This window comes from Micropterus dolomieu, linkage group LG23, assembly GCF_021292245.1.
Source record: "Micropterus dolomieu isolate WLL.071019.BEF.003 ecotype Adirondacks linkage group LG23, ASM2129224v1, whole genome shotgun sequence".
Lineage (NCBI taxonomy): Eukaryota > Metazoa > Chordata > Actinopteri > Centrarchiformes > Centrarchidae > Micropterus > Micropterus dolomieu.
The window spans coordinates 13,812,450-13,837,381 of record NC_060172.1 but is presented as its reverse complement, the minus strand read 5'-3'; the positions used below and the strand labels follow the sequence as shown (position 1 = coordinate 13,837,381).

General features: G+C 39.4%; 1 protein-coding gene across 1 annotated transcript in view; it reads right to left on the bottom strand.

The window, feature by feature from the left end:
• The window catches only part of fstl4 (follistatin-like 4), a 247,835-nt gene extending 247,381 nt beyond the window's left edge, over nt 1–454 (bottom strand). The window contains exon 1 of the mRNA XM_046038829.1: nt 215–454. Coding sequence (XP_045894785.1) covers nt 215–289 — 75 coding nt within the window. The 5' untranslated portion in view covers nt 290–454. The remainder of the gene's footprint in view (nt 1–214) is intronic.
• Nucleotides 455–24,932: the final 24,478 nt, after the last annotated feature.

The window sequence follows — 24,932 nt, the reverse complement described above, 5'->3', positions numbered from 1 at the left end:
TATTTTTTGTGACAATGAGCCAAACACTTTAGCTAACGTTAATCTAATTGTGAACATATCCAGCAGCTGTAACGTTTGGTTTTTAATGTTGGAGTGTTTCCACAAGTTAGCTAAGTAGCTCTTTAGCTAGCTAACATTATCGTAAGTTTATGACAGGAACTCTGGCATCTTAACGTTACTTTCTGGTAGAAACGTTAAATAATTAGCAACTTACCCGCTGTCTGTCTTCCTGTAAACTAGCTGTGAAGGCATGTAGGTCGAAAAACGTTGATGACGAACGCATTTTCATTAGAAGCAGGCACTTAACTATTTATAAATGTCTAAAAATAACGGTGGAAGAAAGTTGTCTAGTTTTAGAAACGGTTGGCGACAGATTAACATACGACTTCACCAGTGACTTTTAAGACCACTGAACTAGGTAGACGCACAGGTGCAAAACCGGCAGATCCGCATCTTTCCACTTCCTTTCAATACGATCAGCCAATCAGAAGAGCGCATCTCTAAACGAGAACCACGTGTTTTGTATTGACAGCTAAAGTCACCATTCTGGGGAGATATTTAAAGCCATGTATTTGATAATCTAATAATATATCACGAACATAAAAAATCTTCATTATAACGTTTATGGCGCCATCTTTTGGACACATTTGGCACCGCATTCACTTAGATCATATTTGAGCTTTCAACCTTAATTTTGGTGGAGTCTTCATAGAGGTGCACAGGGGACACATCCTGTGAATTTGAGCCAAGTTGTCCAACTATGACTAATGTACTGTATTAGAAAAATAACATGAAATGGGAAAAGACAAGAAAATGTCTTTTGTTCACATCTTGAATTAACATTAAGATTGTTTGTTTTACAACAATCTCTGGTGTTGGAATTATTAAAAAATTAAATTGTACATGCTGACATCTTCCGTGTCACAAGTCATAGTATAGGAGATAACAAGAAGGGAGTGCACCACTTCACAACATTTGTTGTCTAATTTAGCAGAGTTTGTGTTAAATTAGACAACAAATGTGTTTTGTCAGACTGTATTTACTCACTCCATTTTTCTTTCCAACCCTGATTTGATTCATGGTTGATATGATTGATTTATATCACTGTAAGTGTTTTTCTGTGGCTTGATAGAGAGTGATGGCGATGGCCTCATTGGGAAGCAGTACGGTGTGTGTGTGTTTGTGTGTGTATGAGTGGGAGCTGCACAGGATATTTACCATGGAGTGTGGTTCCTTGGAGGATGTACGTGACATGCTGGTTGTATCAGCGGTGCCTCGCCTGCTGCCCTTGTGCCCTTCAGCCAGCCAGCACCCTGAGGTTCCCAGCAGTGTGGCCACAGCCATGGCCCAAACACCCAGGCTGCCCATTAGTGTCTACCTGAGTGGAATAGTCACAAAAAAAAATAAATATACAATGCACACAAAGTCTTTAGAATCCCTCTGTTGTACCCACTGCAGTTTCCAAAAATAAAACATGTTACACAGCTCTATAGTGCTCTTCATATTCATCTGGGTTGAAAGGGAATGGAACAGTATACTGGTATGTACTGTACCTGAGCACCATCAAACTGAGACATAATATTTTCTACATGTTCTGTTTTCAGTATGATTAAATGAACCACTTCAAAGTTTTGTCCTTGTGTATTGTTATATAACTTCAATGTAAATCTTAAAACCTTATTTGTAATTTTAATTTCCTATGATCTATCTTTTTTTTCACTTGTGATTTGTCATTTCCAAGCAAACAAAATGACTAAACATCATTGTGTTCTCCACTGAGAAGATAAAGACAGATGTGCTGAAATCATGTTCAGATAAACTCATGCGTTTATGTTTATGTTTATGTCACTGTAACTATTATAATGTACAGAAAAAAAGGTCTGTAGGATAAGTGAGACAGAAGAGAGCACATTTTTCCAAATCAAGAGGGCTCAGAGAGCCACAAGGGGAGATGTCTTGGCCAAAAAGGCAAATATGGACAGGCTGATACCAATAACTCAATAACTGCGTTAAAAGCATCTCTATTGTCACTGGTATGGTTTTTTAAAACTTTTAATAAGATTCATACATGCAGCACATGCGCGCCAAATACCTGAAATAATGTTCATGCAAGCACACAGTTACATATAATGGAACAAATTGTCTAAGATACAATTACCATGTACACACATACAAACACACAGCATAACACAGCTATGTAAACATCGAAGTCCACACTGATGGGGATAATTATCTGTATTACAAAGAACACAGAGAATCTTTTGATGTCAACAACAAGACAACCCTCTGAAGTCGCAAATGGTGGAGTGTGGCATGGGAGCTTAAAATACAAACTCAGAAGAGCAATTTCACCGTTGTGACACATACACACCCATCCACTCACTCACACAAACACACACTAACCTTTTTTCCCCCCCAGATGATGAATGAATACCAAGAACACAGATTGCCGACACTATACATAGCAAAGGATTGAATTAGCAGCGCTCTCTGACACCGTCGCAACATAAATAAATATCAGCTATGCAAAACAAGTATTTATTGCAGGTTTGTTGTACTGGGTTTGTTATTGTGTTCACTCCCTGGTCTAATGCCGTCCAGAATAACATTTTGCACTGATGAGAGATATTTAGTGGACTCCATCAAAGCACTGACTTCTTGTTCGGTCTTATGAGCTGATACGGGTCTTCATTGTTGTACTGTGTTACACTCCATTTTGTTATGTGTGTTATTGTACTTTCAGGTAATGTGTTTATTGTTTTTACTGTGGCCTCATACTTTATTGTGTGACTTTATTGTGTGTTTTACTACAGAACCAGTCTGATAACAAATTTCCCTTAGGGGCCCATAAACTTTGCAATTTATCTGAAACAAGGGCACAATGACACATGATGCATCTCAAACAGTGCAGGTGTTTATGATGTTAAATGTCTGCAGCAGCTCTTCACTAGAATATTGAATATTACACAAGGATGCTGTGGTTCACCTTGACCTGTGATGCTCTAGTCCAACAAGCTGAATTGTTATTCCCCGCTTTACATATTTTTAAAAACCCAAATATTTCAAACATTTAAAAATATATATTTTTACATTTCTTTTCACCATTTTCCAACTGTAATAAAAGGTAAATGTCAATAAGGAAATCACCTTGTTGTTGTTTTGACTACTTACTAATTTAGTGATTTCTGCACTGCAGGGCCAGTTAAAAAACAAGCTTTTTCATGCTAACCACCACTAGTTTTCAGATCCTTGTCTTAAGTAATCAGGCAATACCACAATTATTGGAGGGTTCAGTACTTTCACATTTACATAGTCATTTTATACATTGTTAATCTGAAATTATTGATTACTGGAGCTTTAAGATAGAGTACACAAGTAACATGAGCAAAATGTCAACAAAATATCGAAGGTAAAAGTGCATGCAGGGAGAACTGCCCCCTGTTAGTTTTAGTATGATACTATGTTTTATTTACTTTATAATAACGCATTATTTTTCAGATGCTCATTATAGGTGTGACAAAATCTCAGTGTCATACACTTCACATAATCTGAGCTTTCAACTGCATCTTGCAGTGTTTTTCAGCAAATGAACTTGCTTAGGTGTCAGATCATGAGATGTGATTGACAGGTCAGAAAAAAAGTTAGTAAGTGCACCTGCGAGTTGAGATTATTTTGTCACACATACAGTTTTCAATTAGTCAATGAACCTGTTGCTCATTATTGCAAAGTAACTAGAACTGAGAGGTGTCAAATAAACATATAATATTTGCCTCTGACATGTGGCGGATAAAGTAGCTTGAAACTACTAAATACTCAAGTACCCCAAAATACTTTATTTGAGTAAATGTACTTGATTACTTTCCATCAGTGCCAACCATACACAAACATACATAAACCCCATCCATCAACAAGGAACCACCAGCATCATTCAGCTAGCAAGCCCGAGGCTAATAGGCCCTCACAGATGAGAGCTCACCCTTGTGAAATTAAACACCAAATGAGATCTGCCAGTCACTGTCTTAATGTGCTGCCTGCCCCCCCTGGCATTGGCCCACACTAACAGCTACACACATTCATACATGAATACACACACACTTACACACAAACAGAGGCCCTGGTGGTGTGGAATGAATGGTCCAGTTTGAAATTCATTAGGAGGGAGAAGGTCTATGAGGAAGTCCTTATTTGACCAGCATATTAAAAACCTTAAAGACACAGGCTCTTTAAAAACCAGTGCACCCTTTGGCAGCTTTGCTCAGATCAGGCTTGTTCAGTAAGGGACCTGCATTATAAATAGACTCATTGCGCTGAAAGTTAAACACCATCTACTCACATCCCAGCTACCTTCTCTCCCTATCTCTCATTTTTCATGTTTCCTTCTTAAGAACTTCAAATTTTCGGGACACAAAAGTATTGTTAGGGGCCTGAAGCTTCAACTTTTTCAGTCGATTACTTTCTGGAAGGAAATTTCATGTTCATTTTCTTCACATATATTGCAGAGAAGGCTTTTAAAGTTATGAACTTAACAGTTAAGTATTAGTTGAGCTTGAAATAATAGATGATAAAAAAGCACTGCAATGCATTTTTGCACGGACCAAGGAATCTTGTCTTGCTGACTTGTACTGGAGTCATGTATTGAAAGGGTCACTTTACTGTCAGTATGGACTTGAAGAACTGTTATACTCAACAATAACTGTATCAATTTGCACATGGGCATGTGTCTTGGAGGTTGACAGTCCAGGAACTGAAGCTCGTTTTCTTTTGCTACTATAGCACAGAAGGAAATAGTCAGCTAAATGCCTAATGTGCAGTGCTCAGGTACAGCAAAAAGCCATCTGCTTGTTGTTACATTTGAAAAAACAAAGGCGTTCTGCAACATCTCATGTGCCTTTCATTCAGCCAGAAGCTTATTTTTTCTAGGTCGTGGTAAAATATTTATTTTCACTCTTTGCTTAATTTTGAATGGCTGGAAAAAATGTAATGAATGCATGGATGGACACATGGGAGAAACCCCCACAAATATACAAGAAGACCATTACTCGCTGCAAGGAGCAATGCATGGTCTAATTGTTAAAGCTGTCATACTGTGTGTCTAAGAACCTGCATTGAACAATTTGAAGAGTTTGGAATAAGGTTCATCATGACAGAGCATCTTTTCAATATTGCTCAATACATGGTAATGTATCATTTACATTTTAAATCTTGTTTTAAGTGGCAAAATACAGTTTTTCACCATCAGGACTTAAATCTAATGTCTCTGCTATACACAGAGATACACTAAGCTATGTATGCAAATGTTTACCAACAACTTAAAATCACCTGGCATTATGTTGTTGATCAAACAAATGTAATGAAAAACTCAACATTTGAGTTTCTCCTGATATTCTTCTTAAATGTTTCATTTATAACCAACCATACAATAGTAATTTTCTGGACAGCCTCATCCCACCTACTTTTTGTCTCAGTCATATGACCTACAAAACCTCTGCATCCACCAAACAATTGCTTTTAACTAGGCTGACAGATTACCGATTATCAACACACAAATTGGTAAATCTGCAGCTCCTTTCAAGAAAATATGATTACACACATGCAAAACAGACATCAAGAAACCAATTTGGACTAAATTACAACCAATTTTCACCTTGAGCCAGAACAGGGTTAGCCTGTGTCTTTTGGTACAAAATGAAAATTGCATGATAATGTGACTATTTCTGAGTCTTCTAAACATACAACACAAACCCCCCTTTTCCTCAGTGCGAGAAGCTATAAAATGTCTGGTTCTGCTCTGAAGAGCACATACCAACTGTCGGCAAATGGTGATGTGTGTCAGCAATGTCGTGTATGGATCCTAGAGAGCATCATTTTATACAGTGGTGATGTTGACTAATGTGTCTTGCTTCTTTTGTGGCAAGCATTTTCTCATTTACAATTTTCAATGCTTTTCTAGGATGTAAATCAAATAATCTATTGATTAAACTGATCCTAATCTATGGCCAAGTCCCCTCAGCCAGCCATTATAAGAATGTAGGCGGGATATGGCCTTAGAACAGTCACTTTCTTCAAATAGCATTTATCTTGTCCTAAATACTTAACTCTACAGTACTACTCTTACACTATATAACAATCTTTAATGTGTGCTGTTTTGGTAGTTAATCTACAAGTAACTACTATAAGGTACTAACGGGAAATGGTAAAAAAAATAAAAAATGCACCAAAGGACATTCATCCACAGTGGGGCCAAAAAGTATTTAGTCAGCCACTGATTGTGCAAGTTCTCCTACTTAGAAAGATGAGAGGTCTGTAATTTTCATCATATCATATCACATCTTCAAATATGAGAGACAAAATGAGAAAAAAAACAATCCAGGAAATCACATTGTAGGATTTTTAAAGAATTTATTTGTAAATTATGGTGGAAAATAAGTATTTGGTCAATAACAAAAGTTCAACTCAAAACTTTGTAACATAACCTTTGTTGGCAATGACAAACAGGTCAAACGTTTCCTGTAAGTCTTCACTAGGTTTGCACACACTGTAGCTGGTATTTTGGCCCATTCCTCCATGCAGATCTCCTCTAGAGCAGTGATGTTTTGGGGCTGTCGCTGGGCAACACGGACTTTCAACTCCCTCCACAAATTTTCTATGGAGTTGAGGTCTGGAGACTGGCTAGGCCACTCCAGGACCTTGAAATGCTTTTTACGGAGCCACTCCTTCGTTGCCCGAGCGGTGAGTTTGGGATCATTGTCATGCTGGAAGACCCAGCCACGTTCCATCTTCAAGGCTCTCACTGATGGAAGGAGGTTTTGGCTTAAAATCTCACGATACATGGCCCCATTTATTCTTCCCTTAACACGGATCAGTTTTCCTGTCCCCTTTGCAGAAATACAGCCCCAAAGCATGATGTTTCCTCCCCCATGCTTCACAGTAGGTATGGTGTTCTTGGGATGCAACTCTGCATTCTTCTTCCTCCAAACACAATGAGTTGAGCTTTTACCAAAAAGTTCTATTTTGGTTTCATCTGAACACATGATATTCTCCCAATCCTCTTCTGGATCATCCATATGCTCTCTGGCAAATTTCAGATGGGCCTGGACATGTACTGGCTTAAGCAGGGGGACACGCCTGGCACTACACACTACACACTACGCCGAGAGGGACTCTCGGCGTAGTGTGTTACTGATGGTAGCCTTTGTTACTTTGGTCCCAGCTCTCTGCAGGTCATTCATCAGGTCCCTCCGTGCAGTTCTGGGATTTTAGCTCACCGTTCTCATGATCATTTTGACCCCACGGGATGAGATCTTCATCTGTGAGAGCCAGAAATCTTGCTTGTTTGTGGGTGACCAAATACTTATTTTCCACCATAATTTACAAATAAATTCTTTAAAAATCCTACAATGTGTTTTCCTGGATTTGTTTTTCTCATTCTGTCTCTCATAGTTGAAGTGTACCTATGATGAAAATTACAGACCTTTCTCATCTTTCTAAGTAAGAGAACTTGCACAATCAGTGGCTGACTAAATACTTTTTGGCCCCACTGTAACTGTGACTTTGGAAAGCTGCTGCTGATGCAAAGCTCAGAAAGTTAACAAACAAAAAAAAATGTTTGTTCTCCTGAGTGGCTCCTCTAGTTCCTATGTGCTTGCCTTGCTTTGTGGGACAAATGTCGATCAACAACACTTTGTATGCATTAGTATGCATATTATCATCATTGAATATTTACTTTTTTTTTTTATGTGTGAACAGACTACATGGTCAGAACCCTGTTAAAATTAGTATGTAGTGTGATATTTGGATACAGTAAGTGTTGAACTTTGTGTTCAAAGCTCAGACATGAAAAGATAAAAATTGCTTCACCAGTCTATGGGGAAAAAAAACATGACAGGAGTCCAAGCCAAGATCTTTAGTTCAGGAATAATACTGCACCTAGATGTTAAACACATAGCTACTGATGAATGGAACAATTAAAAAAGTCCTTGTTCAACGACGTTCAAATGATAAAAGCTCTATAGTAGTCATAGTAATTATAAGGGGAGTAAAGGAAGAAGCAAGCATTAACACATGCTGTATTTTGTTGTTTAATTTGGAGCCCTTGGTGCATTATAGTGAACAGAAGTTGTTCTAAACTCATTTGCATTTACAACATATTGATTGTGATCAACTGGTTGCTGACCATTAATCTATGATATCGCAAAATAAAGATCAGAAGGTTTGGTCAAAGGTTTGGTTTGGTAGGACAGTATAATTCACAACATTAAATCGATGTGAACCAGTTAAAATTGGACTAAACTAGCCAGACTAAAAGGATGTTGCTGTGTCAAAGTCTATAACTAAAAACTGGCATGTAAATGAACACTGCATGCAGACCTACAGCCTCTTTGTCTTTCTCTAGGTAATGGCAGCAGAGGAAGGCCTCTAGCTGAGCTCTGAGACAAATTTAAGTGATCAGACTGAGCTCTCCTTCCTGCTCTCTCTCTCTCCCAGCTCTTTGCTCCAGGTAGGTTTGCTGTCACAGTTACAAATGACACATGCAGTTCCAGTACGACAATCTGTCCCCACTCAGCAGGCTTCCTCCTACAAGTTGCTGAGTATTTAAAAAGATTACAAAGAGGGGCAGAAAAAACCCCATCTGTGAACGCTGAATACCACATGCTGAAACAGTAAAGTCTGTAGTTCACTACCCTAAAGTAAAATATTTTGCATAGGAAGCACTCTATTGAGCTACCTTTCCTATCATACATACAGATTCAATTTTGAAATCTCTCTATTTTTACATTTTAAAAAATATCCCTCAATTAGAGTGCTAGTTTTGAAAGAGATCTTCACTTTGTTAGCTTGGTAAATCTGTTCTCCTTTAAAAGTAGAAACTGAAGATTTTCTGCCGTCAATCATTTTGTAAAAGTAGGTGACACCCAAATGGTGCATGCACCATGTTGGAACAAACCTCTCTGCATGCTGTTACTCTGAGTGCTGCCTCAAACTGATGCTCCTCTTCAGTTAAATCTCCATCAGGCTGCGTCTGCCGGCCTATCTGCCTGCACTCAGGTTTCAAAGAGCCCCCTTCTCAGACAGATGTCTCTGTAGCATGAAACAGAGCCACCAAGAGGGGATCGCCTTTGCCCAAAATGTTTTCACATCGCTTGGATGCGGCAGCGACTCATTCGTCTATATTTCATTCTTGTTCCTGTGTGGTTGGGGAAGATACTAAAGAGACCAGGGGTGTCAATCTGTCTGTCAGACAGGCATCAGGATCACACGCTCCAACCCTAGTTATCTTCCAGGCACTCCAGGTGAACAGGATACGCATCCTTTTAGTTTTTTCCCCCTTTTATTTATTTATCTTTATGACAAGAAATGTCGTAAATCTCAAGATGCTCTGGAGTGGTGTTTCCCAAAGAGGATTTATACAACACAGTAGCCCAGAAAGATAAGGTTATGAACTGTCATTCACTGTAATGTAAAAGGCTCATAAGCAATGCCCCTTGGAAAGGAGACAGGGGGTTGACAGTCATAGTAAAAAATAAAAAGCTGACAGGCCTTATCAGCAAGGGATCCAGAAAGGTCTCCGTTAGGGTTAAGATTTTACTCCAACAAGTTGGAACTAAATAAAAAAAAAGATCTAATTAACGATGACTGTTAGCAGTTGGAACAAGAAAGGGAATATCCAGAAATTTCTAGCCTTTATCAGTCTAATAAAGTTTATTTCAGCAGTCCTCCTGTTCACTTCCTGAGACTTGCCTATACAAAGACTGCTAAGTCTAATGTTGCACTCCTTTGCAGCCCCCCTACAGAACCCTTTAGAGTCTTTCAGCTTATTGTTTTGGTTTTATAGCACACAAATTTGCTGAGTTTGGCTCTCATCAGCCTCTTTTCCTGAAATAGGCAGCTAGCAATACGGTTCTGATAAACCTACTTTACACTACCTGTCCAGCAAGAAACCACAGACCACAGACATAATGGAGCGTTTAGCAGCTGAAGACCCAGATATTCTTCTCAGGAGTTGGACACAAAAAAGAGGGAAAATTGGATTCATTAGTTAGGTCACCACAAATACAATTCCAACTTAATGCTATTGTTGCTGCATTTGTAAAATAGGCAAATGCTAAAGTAATTAATTGATATTGCAAACTCCAATTGAGTGGCCAAAGCATAAATGAATGCAGCATTACCAAGCAGCCTTTGGTTTTCGTTAATTTCTAATGTGAAAATTAATTGACAGGCTCTTGAAATGTGTCCAGATGTGAAAGATTAAGTTAAAGGATAAGTTAAAAGATAGGATAATAAGTTAAAGGATAAGGATAATATTAATTTATTTTTTGTTATTGTTAATACATTCCATGAAAAAAACAAAAACAACAAAGAGTTCATCTTTCAATGCTTCCTGCCATCTGTTACACATGTCATAAATATATACTTTAATTATCTAAAAAAGCTCAACATTACTCAAATGGTGAGCAAAATAAAGTTGTTGGGGATGATTTTCAGCCACTGGTTTTGTGCTCTTGTGAGTATTTCAGCAGCAGGAAGGTGTATGTGGGATCAACTCAAAATAAATTGCAGTATCTGTGTTCATGGTAATGAAAGAGCTTGTCATGCAACAGTGTGGCTCATTGATGTGCTTCTAATAGTTGTTGGACAACTATGGCACAGAGGAATAAAATACATCAGGCTTTGGATTCACTGACAATTGTTAGTAATCAATCAAGTAATCAATTCATTGTTGGTTTTGGTCTTTTCATGCGATTTGTTGACAATAAGAACAATATTGAATATCATTAAAGTTATCATTTGAGAAAGTTTCAAGAGTCTGCTAATTGCTAATTTTCATACCATAATGAAATTAATGGAAACCAATGGCTGCATGTATTTATGTATTTCTAATTTGTAGTAATTGGGCTAAAACATGAAAAACACTGGCATAGAACAATAATTTAAACAGTATGTGGGGAATTGGGTGAAAATAATTTATTTTAAGAGAAGGAGGAGAAAAGTCTAGCATTTGACAAAAAAAGACACAATAAAACTCTAACACCAGGCATAAGCCAGAAGGACACACTCACAAAGACTAGGAAACATCAAACAGCAGGGCAAATAATGTGAGCAACAACAAGGAAGCCATTAAAGCAATTAAAACATGTGACAAAAAACATATGGCAGCAGTGATAGAAAAGTGAATGTATTCGTTTTTGCAGAGTATCAACTGCTCATGTGCCTTTTCAGATTATGGTAAGATGTCCCTTTTAGAGAGAGAAAGGATGTGCCTGCCTCACAGAAATGGCACAAGGACCTTGGAAAGAACACAATGCAGGTTATGATGCTTTAGCAAGACCAGAGACCCTTATCAGCTTGACTTCTTCTGCATTACCGCAGAATTAATTATGGTCTGACCTGCTATCTTTGTCAATTTCTGTCTCTATAGAAGAGACAGAGCTTCAGGCTGTTAGGTAGTAATAAGACCCCATCTTGAGACTGGAGAGAAACAGGGAAAGAATATGAGGCTCCTTTTTTCTGTGTCATACTCTGTTCTCTTTCTCTCCCTCTTTACCGTTCTTACTCAACACTGATATTGACATTTGGCTTTTTCTCTGACAAGTTTCCGTGACCGGATCGGCAGCCCTTAGGTGTTAAAGCCCACATCCTGCTTGTCAGGTGTGGCTGAAAGACACACAAGCAGCAACCTGACTTGTTAAATCCAGAAATCCCCCGCAGGGTGTATGACATGACGCGCGCGAAAAGGATGTCAGGAGGATCTGCAGTGCCACAGCAGGGCGGTCTACCTGGCTAACAGGACTGTGTTTGCGAATTACAGAGCAGTGGCAAAGTGTTAGCAAACAACACCAAAGAGATCTGCATTGGTTGATGAAAACAGCTTCTAAAAGCATAAATGGCTTTTCAGAAGCACTTTGCGGAGAAAAATTTGGTTTGTATATATAATCATCTCTGACTGAAGAACCACTAGAACCTGTAAATAGCTGTGTGTTGTTGTTTGAAGCATCATTCATGGCTGCAGCAGGCAGAAATCAATACATGCGAGGAGGCTGTAAAGCATCCTTCTTTAATATCACATTCTGAAATATCAGTATCAGTACCTTAATACACCAATTCATTCAAATTCATTGTTTTCTTTGTCCTTTGCCCTAAATATTCACTGGATGCTGGCTATAAGAAAACTCTACAACTGTACTCAAGTAAATATTATCATCCAAACCCAAACAACTATCTCCACACATTTAAAGTGTCTCATTCATTTTTTACCATAAGTTTCACAGTGGGGTTTGTTTGTTGCAGTGTTTGTTTTGTTGACAGGCCTTCACACTCAGCTCTGATGGTTGGCACGTTTGTCCTACTGTAGCTCCGCAACCTCCCATCGGTGCAAAAATGGGATTTTCTAGTTTAAAACAACAGTAAATATGTTTGCAAGGGGTAAATCCAAAGTAGTAAACCAAAAGCGAACTTTTAAAAACCTGCTTTAAACAGGCTTTTAAAAGTTTACTAATCATTCTTTAAAAAATGAATGTGGTATTGATTGCTTATTTTGCTTCAGCATCTGGGCTCATATTTATTAAGCTTCTCAGAATTACTCATAAGAAAACTGCAGAATCCACTTAAAGCCGCCCTTAAAAGTTAGTTATTAAGCATCTCAGTCCTAATTAATGGGAAGTGTAGGACTGAATCTTAAGTGTTAGTCTTAGAACTGATTCACTTTGTTGTGCCACAAACGGGATTTTGGATGACAACATAGGTAAAGAACAATCACTGAACAGATTTCCAAGAATATTCTCTGATAAATTCATATTGAATGGTGAAATTTACATGCAACAGACATTTGACAGTAAAGAATTTTCAACAGAATAAATTTTATGTACGCATTAGAAATGAGAGATAAAAAAAAGTTTTTCCACCATTTTCTAATTACAAATTTTAAACCGGGAAACTGGGAAGCTGCCTATTTGCATGATTGTGTTTGCTTCTGTTGGATTACGCAGGGTATTGTTCGGAAGTCAATAAAATGCGTGTGGATCTGTAAGTGCCTTAACTGTTTCCATGACAATTTGACTAGATGGTTGTGATGGCCACAAATCTTCAGCATTGCATTGCTGCATTTTTCCTGTGGCAAGGAAACGAGGCCTCATCACCACTTTCAATTCAGCTGAAAATGCATTGGTGCTTAAAGTCAGTGGTGAAATGATGTCCCTCACCACCTCACTGACAAAGATGATGCCTGCCCTGTCCAAACGCTGCAGTTTGATTAACTGCCCGTCGTCAAACAGTTTAAAAACATTCATCCTCTCCTGAAAGGTTTGTGCACGTCTCTGTCCCCTCAGTCCCACCACAAGCCCCTACTGGCAACTTCTAACCACTTGAGAGACCTCTTGAGATGTGTTAAATAACTGGGAGAGTAAGAGTGATTCTTGGCTTTAAGAAATTTGATAACTTGCTTTTATACTTAAAGGAGACCTATTATACTGCTTTTCCAGTCCTATATTGTAGTTCTGTGACTCCTCTATGACAGCTTTGCATGATTCAAAGTTCAAAAAGATAATTCTCTTATAATGACTCTTCATGTAGGCCTTCATTTCAGCCTCTTTCTGAAACAAGGTGTAGATTCTCCTGTCTCTTTAAGCCCCCCCCCCTCTCAAAGCCCACTTTCTTCTGATTGGCCAAGACCTGAAGTATGTTACCAGGCTGTTGCTGTCGCTGGGCGGTACAGGCAGACTGAGCGTTGCTGTGCTGTTGCTGAGGAAGCAACCATATATGACCATATATGGAATACCGGCTACTTCTGGCTCTGGCTCCATGTTACGTAGAAGGGAGTCGTTGGTAGAAAAAGCAGTTGAAACGGTACAGGAGGAAATCTGAGGTTTTGTTCACAGAGATTTCTTTACTTTAACTTTATCATTTGAAGCTTTGGCCATGTTTAACATGAACATCCAACATTGTAACATTGTAGATAAGTCATAAAATGTAAGTTTAAGTTAGAAAGTAGGAGTCATTTTCACGAGTTCTCAGCACTTAAGATTAAAATGGCACTTTGAGAAGCTTGATAAATACAGGCCCTGGGACATGGACCCATATTTATCAAGCTTCTCAGAATTACTCATCAGAACACTGCTAAGAATTGACTTAAGAGTAAAACAGTTCTTGGCTCCAAGCTGTGCTTAAAAGTTACTGATCAATCTCAATCCTAAATGAAGTGAAGTGTAGGACTGAATCTGAAATCTGACTGAAAGTGTCAGTCTTAGAGCTGATTCACGACACTTTGCTGTGCTGCAAATGGGATGAGTTTACATTCAACGGACATTTGACAATAATTTTTTTTTAAGAGAATACATTATGATGTACACACTGGAAATGAAAGATAAAAAAAGTTGATCTTTATAAGAATGCCTACTACTCCAGGGAAGCCGGCTATTTGCATGAATTGTGTTTGGATTAAGAGGGATGTTGTTGGAAATGTTGTTGTCGATGAAACACGTGACAATGTGTGTTAGTCTTAAGTGCTGAAAATTCATGAAATTTACTTCTACTTTTAAACTTAATAAAAGCAAGTTGTCAAATTTCTCAAAGCTAAGAATCACTCTTATTCTCCCAGTTATTTAAGACAGCTGGAGAGGTCTCTCAAGTGGTTAGGAGTTGCCAGTAGGGCCTGTGATGGCACTGTGGAGACAGAGATATGTGGAGAGGAGAGGAAGAATTCTGACAACGCGCAGTTAATAAGACGGGGGCCCAATCCCAATGTCCCCCCTCACAGACTCACAGACTTTGAGGTCCCGCTGTCAAATCGTCAAGTGCGCGAGGGCTCTCTCGCGGACATTTTAAGCCCTTTATGGACCCTTTTCGTAAGTCCGCATTTGTGCAGACTTTGGCTGAGGGAATTGCCCACAGTTCATAGTGGTATGACGGGAAACACGGCGGTTACCAGGGGATCCCCGGAAGCGAGAGAAGAATCACGGCAAATACCACCTACGCTGATGTTAATATTGTTGAAAGTTTTCTTAACTTAAGATGGTGCATAGAACACATGAAGTCAGAGGAATGCAATCAATTTATTACACACTTAGTTTATTCAACTATTTATTTTAGTTTTTGCTTAATGATGCTATTTGACCAACAATAGTGTATTGATTAATTACAAATATATATTGACATTTAGGCTACCTCTCCTCCACTCTGTAGGGCGAGAGCCTGCAGGACTTAAAAATAAGGCAAAAACATAAAATAAAAAGTGTGCAATGTGTTTCAGCATCGTCAAGGTAACGTGATAAAGTGTCAAAGTCCTGTCCCGTTTCCGTTTACAGCATTTTGAGCCCTTGCAGCCGCTAAACTAAATCACTTTCCAAGTGACGTCAGTAAAGTCTGTGAGGGTTCAGGGCTTAGGGTTTAGGGGGGAAATTGGGATTGGGCCAGAGTCGCACCACGCAGGCATAAACTTTGTCAGCGAGTTGGTGAGGGACGTCATCTCACCACTGACTTTACGCAGTAATGCGTTTTCAGTTAAATTGAAGGTGGAGATGAGGCTTCGTTTATTTGCCACAGGATAAACGCCGCAATGCTGATGATTTTGGCCCGTCACAAACATCAATAAGCCGAATAGTCATAGAAACAATTATAGCACTTACAGCTTCACACACTGTCACGCGTTTCATCGACTTTCCAACAACACCCCCGTAATCCGACAGAAGCAAACACAGATCATATAGCCCGCAATACAGGAGCGCATTTGATGGCTCTCATATAAAGATAATTTTTTTTTAATCTTTCATTTATTAATGTGAAGGCCTATATCATAATGTATTATCTTGAAAATTCTTTATTGTTAAATGTGTGTTGAATATAAACTCCTCTTAGGAATTTCACCATTCAATGTGAATATATCTGAGAATATTTTTAAATAAGGAAATCTATTTAGTGATTGGTCCTTGGCGACACTGTCATCCAAAATCCTGTCTGCGGCAGAGCAAAGTGTGGTAAATCAGCACTAAGACTGACACTTAAGATTTAGTCCTACACTTCACTCAAATTAGGACTATGACGCTTGATAACTAACTTTTAAGCACAGCTTTGAGCCAAGAATTTTTTTACTCTTAAGTCAGTTCTTAGCAGTGTTCTGATGAGTAATTCTGAGAAGCTTGATAAATACGGGCCCTGATCATTTCAGTCAGGATGAACCATGCAAATACTTTAAGACCAAACAGTCATGTGATCATAATCAGATTTTTTTTGGCATTGATAACATTTTGAGTCATGTAGTCCTTTATTGATTATCAAGTAAAGTATTTGAGCGTGGGAGTTTATCCTTGACCTTGGGTGCAGTAGATGGGACAATATAATCCCACTTTTGACGGTCTATATCAGAGCTGATCAGACCTTAATATAATAGAATGATGTTTATTCCTGCAGATTCACTGCCTCTCATTGGTATTTCATCTTATCCTATTGGCTTAGCAACAAACCATTTTCCTTGTAAAGGAAGGTGATCACTAATGATTGGTGTTTAACCTCAGCTTTTCTCTACCTGACTTGTGTTGAAGGTTTTTAGTGAACAGGAGAAATTAGGACAATGGGTTATGTACTAAAATGTGTTAAGTAACATTTCAAGACAACCTTGAATCAAACCACCTCTCCAAATGTGTAATGCTTTTTTTTATTAGTGAAAACAGGCAGAGCACAATTGTTCTCTATATAATGCCAATGTTCCAACAACACTGATTAAAACAAAATACAATCAACACAAGAGGAGGGGACAATAGAGAAAACAGTAATGTTAAAAAAAGGTCACATACATTGCACACTCCTTTAAAATAACAATGTAGGCACAAAAAGACAAGTGACCCCCACAAAACGCATGTAATTGGTTTGGTTCTTCTTAATAGATTTTTTAAACAATACTTTGAAAGTATGTTAGGAAGTATCAGCCATCACATCTGAGTCGAAGCAAGGCATCTATGAAGGCTCCTAAACATTGTGGGTCTTTTTGTTATATTTTAGATCTTCTCTGGAATACAGAATGAATTCAGTTTTTCAGTGTCACTGTGAGGGATGGAAGTCATTTTTTCCCAGTTGTACTGGCAACACCATTCCAAATGCGATATGACAAGACAACTCTGAGCAAAAGAGCCACAATTTGGCAGTTTTAAGAAGTGAAGTGAAGAATGACTGTAAAAAAGGGACAGGCAGATGGCTGATTAAGTTAACAGCAGAAAACCGATATGCCAGATGACCTTTCCGTGACCCCTCTATACATTTCTCCCTCTTTGCTGACTCTTTCGTCAGTTTCCTCCATTCAGGCAGAGGAGGCAGGGAGCACTATTTGCTCAGAGCTGCGCTACTGATGCTCTGAGCTCAGCTGCTGCGTTCATATGGGATGCAGTGATAAAGGTCATTTCTAGAAGTTCAACATTGGTGATCGGAATTTCAAGTAAACTCTGTTGCCCACAGTTTGTGGCCTTGCACTCTACAGGGAGTACAGAGACCTTAACAGGTCAGCACAGTAATGTGTTTCTGGAATAAAAAGGATATATAATCTAATGGCGCAAGATACTGGTAGTCCTCGGTTTCAGTGTCATTCTTATTAAGTGCCTCCCATTGTCAAAGGCCTCATGTTAATCATGTTACATTTCTCTGGGTATTAGTGTGCGTCGGTGTCTGTGTGCCCCGGCAAAACCCATGAAAAAGAGTTTCATCAGTTCAATTTCAAACTAATCTCGTCAGCCCCATCAGGATTTGAGTGTATGGCAAAAGAGTCAGCCCATAAGAGTGTGATGCACCATCTGTAATATTTTTACCTTTATTATGGAGTATTGCTCATTATATCTCTTTGGAAAATTTGCAAAGCCAAACAAATCAAAGTCAATGGATGTAAAAAAAAAAAAAAGAAGGAAAAAAGGGAAACGTGGATCTGTTCCCCCCAGGGTACAGCCTTGTTGTGTGGAAATAAATCCTGCTCCTGATTAGACAAGCTCTGCATGAGCTTCAGTCCATGTGATGCCAAGGATTTAAACAGTTCACGAGTGGGGCATTATAATTGATACAAAAATTTTTATTTATTCTACTTAAACGCTATATGGAATTGTCATCCAGGGCTCTTTATGTGTAATTGTTTAGAGCCTACAGCGTCTACCTTGAATTTATAACAAAGGACTGTGCCACGTCTACTCTGCATACAGGAAAATAAAAAAGAGCCAGTGTTACACAAACGACTGAGTATTTTTATGTATTCTGAAACTAAATATATAACAGATATCTATGACAGTTATAATAATATATAGTATATGTTTGGGTGTTTTAAATAAACCTTATTCTATCCTTTCTAGCAATAAAGATTTTCAGCGACAAATACTTTTTGGTTGACATCTGGCCCATGTGTGCAAATCACAAGACATTTCCTTATAGACTGGCACAACTGTTTTCTGAGCCACTACTTACTATGAAATGCTTGTACAGAAATATCAGTAGGAACCATTACTATCCTACTCTGTCCTGAATCCTATTTCTTCTCTAATACACTTAAATGAACTTACTGTAAAACACAACTTTAATCTTTCATCTACTTGCTGGATCTTAGTTTACAAGCTTTAAAATATAAAACAACTTCAAAATAGCAGTAGCGTGTGGGATGTCTCCGATAGCTACATATACAGTATGTGTTGCATGCTCTTGTTTTGTATTGAAGAAGGAAAGCAGGCAATGCATTTTTTTCTGCATCTATCTCCAGCACTCCCTCTTTTTTAGTGTTTAGCATCTGTGAGCAGCAGGAAAGTCAAGTGGGAAGCCAAACTGTGCTTTTACCAAAGCGACCTGTTTTCAGGCTCTCATGTCAGCAAGCACTCACTCAGCTGAAATGTCCTGGAGCAAGTCACTGAACTGCTGCTGTTCAGGTTGCTGAGTCTGACTTCTGACCTTTCAGACGCTGGGCAAAGAACATTGCTCTACGAGGATCAATAAAGTATCACATTCATCATATTATTAAATTGATTTCAAGCCCCGGTACGGTTACTTTGTATGTGCATATATTATATTTAGCACTCTGTCATTACTTAATGTACAAACTGTATCTGCCTGTGATCTGGCATTAACACTGCAAGCAACTCTAACAAAAACTACAAGAAACTCAAAAGCAAATCACCCCCTCTGAACTTAACTAAAAAGTTGTACTGACACTGTTTAACAGTTTATTGAGAGGAAAAGCTAACTACAGCTTATATTTTGCCAGTATCACTCAAAAATTCAATAACATACTTGTGTTGACATATTACATTTATAAAACCAGGCTGGAGACTGGGTTAAATAGACTGCTACACTACCAATAAGAATATCATAAAAGATCTGTGAATGTGAAAATGTTTCCTCAGCCTGGTTAGACAAGAGGAGATTAGACTGTTATTGTTATCCTTGAAATTTGTGTTTTATCCAGCTAACATGCATGACATACTGCACACATGAATTTATGCACATACGCTGCTTCGAGCTGGTTCTGGCTTTTGCAGGGTTTAAGTGCTTAGCAGGGGTGAGAAAACTCCAGAAGCCTTACTCAACTCTAATGACTGGAATGTTTGGAAGATTTTTTTGGCGTGCATATGTGCGTGTGTGTGTGTGCATCCACTAACGTGGCTATACGCTAGTGTGTCTTAAGTGTCAATCTGTAAGTGTGTGAGTCATCCCACTATTAGGCTGTCTCTGAAGCACAACAAGCAGCCATAATCTGCTGGACACCGTGCTGTAATGGCTCTCTGTGAGACAGCTAATAAGTTACCCACCAGATTGCAAACTGCAATAAGCCCGACTGAGACACTATTCTGGGCTACATCATTATTTCTCAGCCCGTTGACTGTGACCCCAGGGTGCAGAACTGCTATGACAGGATTCAGGTTCTAGAAAAGCCTGAAAACTGGCTTCATCTATGATTTCAGAGCTACTATGATCCCTTGTTTATATATGTTTTGGTATAATGCTAATGTAATGCTCTTATCCTTTGTTTAACTGTATTTGAATTGTAGTCAAGTAAACTCAGTGGTGATAAGAAGTGGTGTCAGCCCTGTTCTCTGACATTTTCATTGGCATTATTTTCTTTCACAGCTTTACTGAGTCAGTTATGAAAAACACAATCATTCCAAATGTTGAATCCAATGCAAATGAATCCATGAACACAAATTTCCACTTTTGCTGTCTGCATGCATGCATGCTTATTTCCCCCTGCAAAGAATGACTAGGCTGTCTAAAGGTTGTATGTTAATGTAAATTACTGGAGCCCCCACTGAACACAAATCCAGCTGAGAAAGGCTGCCATTTATATTCTCATTCAGGAGCAAGGGCAATATATTGATTCAGGTATCTGCATGCCTTGCATGTGCGCCTGCTGTATGTATGTGTGTGAGGCTACGTGCCTGAGTTGAGAGTTGGAGTGGCTGTTGGCCAGCATAAAGCTGAAGGACTGGGATTTACAACCAGTTTTTACACAGATAGCACAGTGATGAATGGCCATAATTGTGTTGTTGGATGTGTTTGGTTCCAGGTAGAGTCCAACAGACCAAGGGAGAGGCTGGAGCGCGAGGGAAAGGCAAGGAGTGGAGTAGGGGAGCAAGAGGTTGGAGCGTTTTCAGCACCACGGAGAGCTCCGCTGCAATGAACGCTCCATCACGGCAGTGTGCGCGCCGACCTATCCTCATTTCCCACTCCGCTGGCCGTCACGCAGGCTTTGCTGCCGCTGTGCCAGCTCTCTGGTGACACTGATAGGATTTTCCCATGAGAGAGCGCTGAAGCAGCTCATTTAACACAATCAAACAAGAAAATCTGGTCTTGTTTAGGATCCCCCCAGCTCCCAATTCTTGAGAGTCATTGCACTTTGCATGCTGGTGAGTAGATGAGGGGTGCATGTGATGAAGTCTTCCCAGCGTCCTGATAAAGGAAACTGGCTGACGGTGTGAGGACCGGGTGAGGAGGGGCGGGGGTGTTGGGACCGGGAATCCATGCCAGAGAGCCCAGCGAAGTATATGCGTGTCACACTGTGTTATCATTTCAGTCCCTCTGCTGCTTGAGAAAAGCTGGCGCATCCGGGCAGAGGAGTCCTACTGAAGCCATTTATCAAACACTGCCCTGTTGTTTTTGAGCAGTTATAGCCTCTGCGCGGAGATATGAGGTTACCAAAGCTGGCATCTGGTCATATTGAATGATTAATCACACCCCGTGTTGCGCCAGACAATAGGCGACATACCAGGCAGTGTAGTTAAACACTGTCACAAATTGTCATTGACATCGCCCTGCGCTATAAGGCTGCACCTCACACATATCTTTCTGGCCGTAAATTCGGGAGCCATTTCTCTCTCTCTCTTTCTATTATTGATGCATTTCTCCTCAGCTACTCACAAACTAATTCAAAATTAAAGCACGCCACTGTCATCCTCTTTACAGTTTCCATTCACTCACACTCCTAATGCAAATAGTGATGGATAAAACAGCGTCACGAACGCCAGAACAACCAAACTTGTGAAAAAAACAATAAATACGCCTTTAAGCAACCTCGAAGCCCTTATCCCGCATTAGTAAATACATCTGCCAGCTTACCTGTGGTATTCCGAGGCAAGAAAGAAAGGTAATTCGAGCAAATATGCCACGGATTTCCTCGCAGCGACGCGTCCAAACTGCACTCTTTTAGTTCCACTCCACACCTCCCGCTCCGCAGGGTTTAAAGGGTTCAGATTAATTACGGGCTGGTGTATCAGAAGCGGCTGCGTTAGTAGCGACGGGTGGCGCGTCCAAACTCTCAGCAACGGCTCGCCATCCTTCGGCTCCTCCGGCTGGTTTCCTCTCACCGCTCCGCTCCTGCTCTGCCCTATTTCAACTCCTCTCACTCAGCTCTCCTCCTGACGTCAGCTGCTGCACGCCAAATGCGGTGAGGCTGCATCTGCAGATTCATCGCACTAGAAAGCTACACCTGTGTGCGTGTGTGTGCCTGTGTCCGTGTCAGTGTGTGTGTGTGTGTTTAGACATTTGTGAGGACCAACTGCCAGTCGCAGGGAATCAAAAATCTGAACATCATTTGCAGATGTTTTTCTGCATCTGTTCCTCATTTGGATAAGAAATTAAATTTGGATTAGAAAATACATTTTAGTTTGGGTTAAAGTTATGCATGAAGTTGAGACAGTTTTTAGTTTGGGTTAAGGGAATTTGAATGTTGTCTATGTGTGCATACTAGGCTACTTACAATAGGCTACCTGTGTGATAAGACTAAAATTACCAAAATAAAGCTGCATCTTCCTTTATAATATAGGCTATGCAACCAGATTTGCAATTAGTGCAATGATTCGTTCAAAGTGACTGTTAGTCACACTTATTTATTTATACTACTAATTACTGTGGTTTGAGCGTTTGAAAAATTATTGTAACCACTGCAAATTGTATTACATTAAGCAGCATTGACTACTTGTTAATGTTCACATTTTACAGCATATTGTGTAGGCTATTCAAATGATGAAAATCGAGGTAAGAATCAAAGAGGAGAACATGGCGACGGATGATTTGGATGTTTGTTTTCTGGGTTCATCCACCCAGAATGTTAACCAGTCAAACGTTGTCAAAAGTATCATATGCATATTTTATTTTGTTTTTCACGGGTTGTTTTCCACTCAGACCCTGAAAGGATGCCTTATGCAGCGACTGTCGGCTGCGTGACAAACACTTAAATCATCACTGACTAATCAACCCGGCAGTAATGATGTTCGCATTACACATGCACAGGACTGGCAGGTAATGTCCGAATCACTTTCACAGATGAGCAAGTTTCCCGAGGATTACCTGGTTATATTAAGCTTGTGTTCAAACGTTTAAACACACATGCGTGCAGACACATGCAGTACAGTATTATTATACACTTTTATTGCACTTAGAGGAAGTATAGCTTAGTCACTCCAACGACATAAGGACAACACTTAACCAGAGATTGGCATCACACATATTCTCTCTCCTTGTCTCTACCCCTATGTATTAAAGTGGGAAGAAGGATAACTGCGCATGGCACAATTAGGCCTGCATAGGCTACTGTATCCTAAAAAGACAGGAGAATGGTGGTGTCCTCATCAAAACTGCATGTGGCACTAAAACATTAATGCCCGATGTAACATTTATCAAGACAATGAGGGAAAAATGAAGACTGTTGGAAAAAAACAAGGCGCAAAAAAAAAGAAACAAAAAGGAGGTGGGATAAAGAGGAAGAAAATAAAAGTAAAGAAAGCAACTTTAGTCATGAAGTTGCAATACTTGATTCCTTACAGTGCTGTTGGCTTTAAAAGAAAGAAGGAAAGAAAAGAGTCTCTCCCAAGGCATTTAATACATTTCACTTTATCAGATAATGTGTGTATAGCAGCATAACAGTAAAAGGTGATCTCTGATAAGATGGAACATGGCCACAGTGCTGCACAATCTATAGTTATGAAACTATTGTAGTATGTGGTTTTGGCATGGGTCATGAGTATTTCTCGATATTCCCATTCTAGTCTCAGTAGATTCAGTATACATCCAGAATTAACAGACCAGAGGCTGGAAGCTTAATTTTAACATTTTATTAACAAACTAAACAAAAAACACCATGAGAACTGGGCAACATACAGACCCAATTAGCTCCACAATAACCCACTCTTAAGTTACAATTCCCTGTAACCGTCACAGCTACAATGAGAAGATCAACAATATATACGGTGCAGATTCATGGCTCATATAATGTTATGACCTGCTTAACTCCACCTTTAAAAATAACAAACATCTTTTAAAAGGACCACGACATGCATAAAGTCACAGTTAGTAGTAATTAAAAAGTTACATTGGTAAGTCCACATGGCAACCAACACATTAAAAGTGGATCAAACCAGGGTCACTAAACATGTACAGAGACCGCCACTACCTGACTAAACTACAGTATTATTGCACAGAAGCCGGTAATATTGCATGTTGCCCTAGCCAAAAATGGTGGGGGAAAAAAGAAAGAAAATAAATATACCTGGCCCAAAAGTCTAATAATATTAAAAAGTGAGAGAAAAACAGTGACAAGCAATCATACTGGCAGTCTTCTACAAGAAAAAAATTATTATCACAAAATTATGAGCAAAATTTTCAAATCAGCTCTGTCTTGAGGGTTAGGGTAAAGCTGGCGCATCCGTGCAGTGGAGTCCTACTGAAGCCATTTATCAAACACTGCCCTGTTGTTTTTGAGCAAGTATAGCTTCTGCGCGGAGATATGAGGTTACCAAAGCTGGCATCTGGTCATATTGAATGATTAATCACACCCATGTGTTGCGCCAGACAATAGGCGACATACCAGGCAGTGTAGGGTAAAACTGCATTCCGTGACACAATAACAGCAGTATTATAACTTACAGTTATGAGTTTTCTCCTCGACATTTCCGCTTTTTGGCGGCGAAATGCATTCGGGGATATCTGGCTATTCGAAGTCTACACAAGTCACCACTTTTGAATTGGAACGGTACATCGGCTGCGACTGATGACGTTTCACAAGTCCACAAGAACAGAATGCAGATTGAGAAACAGCTCCTGTCTGCTTTGAAAATTTTGCCTGGGAGAGACCTTGCTGATGCAGTATAACTACCTTGTATCTTGTAAACTGTTTTCATGAACTTCACCTTTTTAGCTGAGTTTGGCTGTTCCTCGCCCAGTTTTATTTCTCCTACACAGCTTATTCTGTCCACTGCTTGTGTAGCTCTACACAAGGTGACAGATAGCTAAACAGATGTCTTAGACACTGAAAGGGTTAAAAGATGAGTGAGCCATGGAAGCAAAGCTGTTTACTTGTTTGTCTTCATCATCTCGCATTCTTACAGTGTTTTCCAACTACTCTGTGAAACTAAGCGCAAACACACAAAAAAAGCTATTAATGTAACTAAAAACAGTGTAGAAATGTACATGCTGAAATTAAACAGATGGCT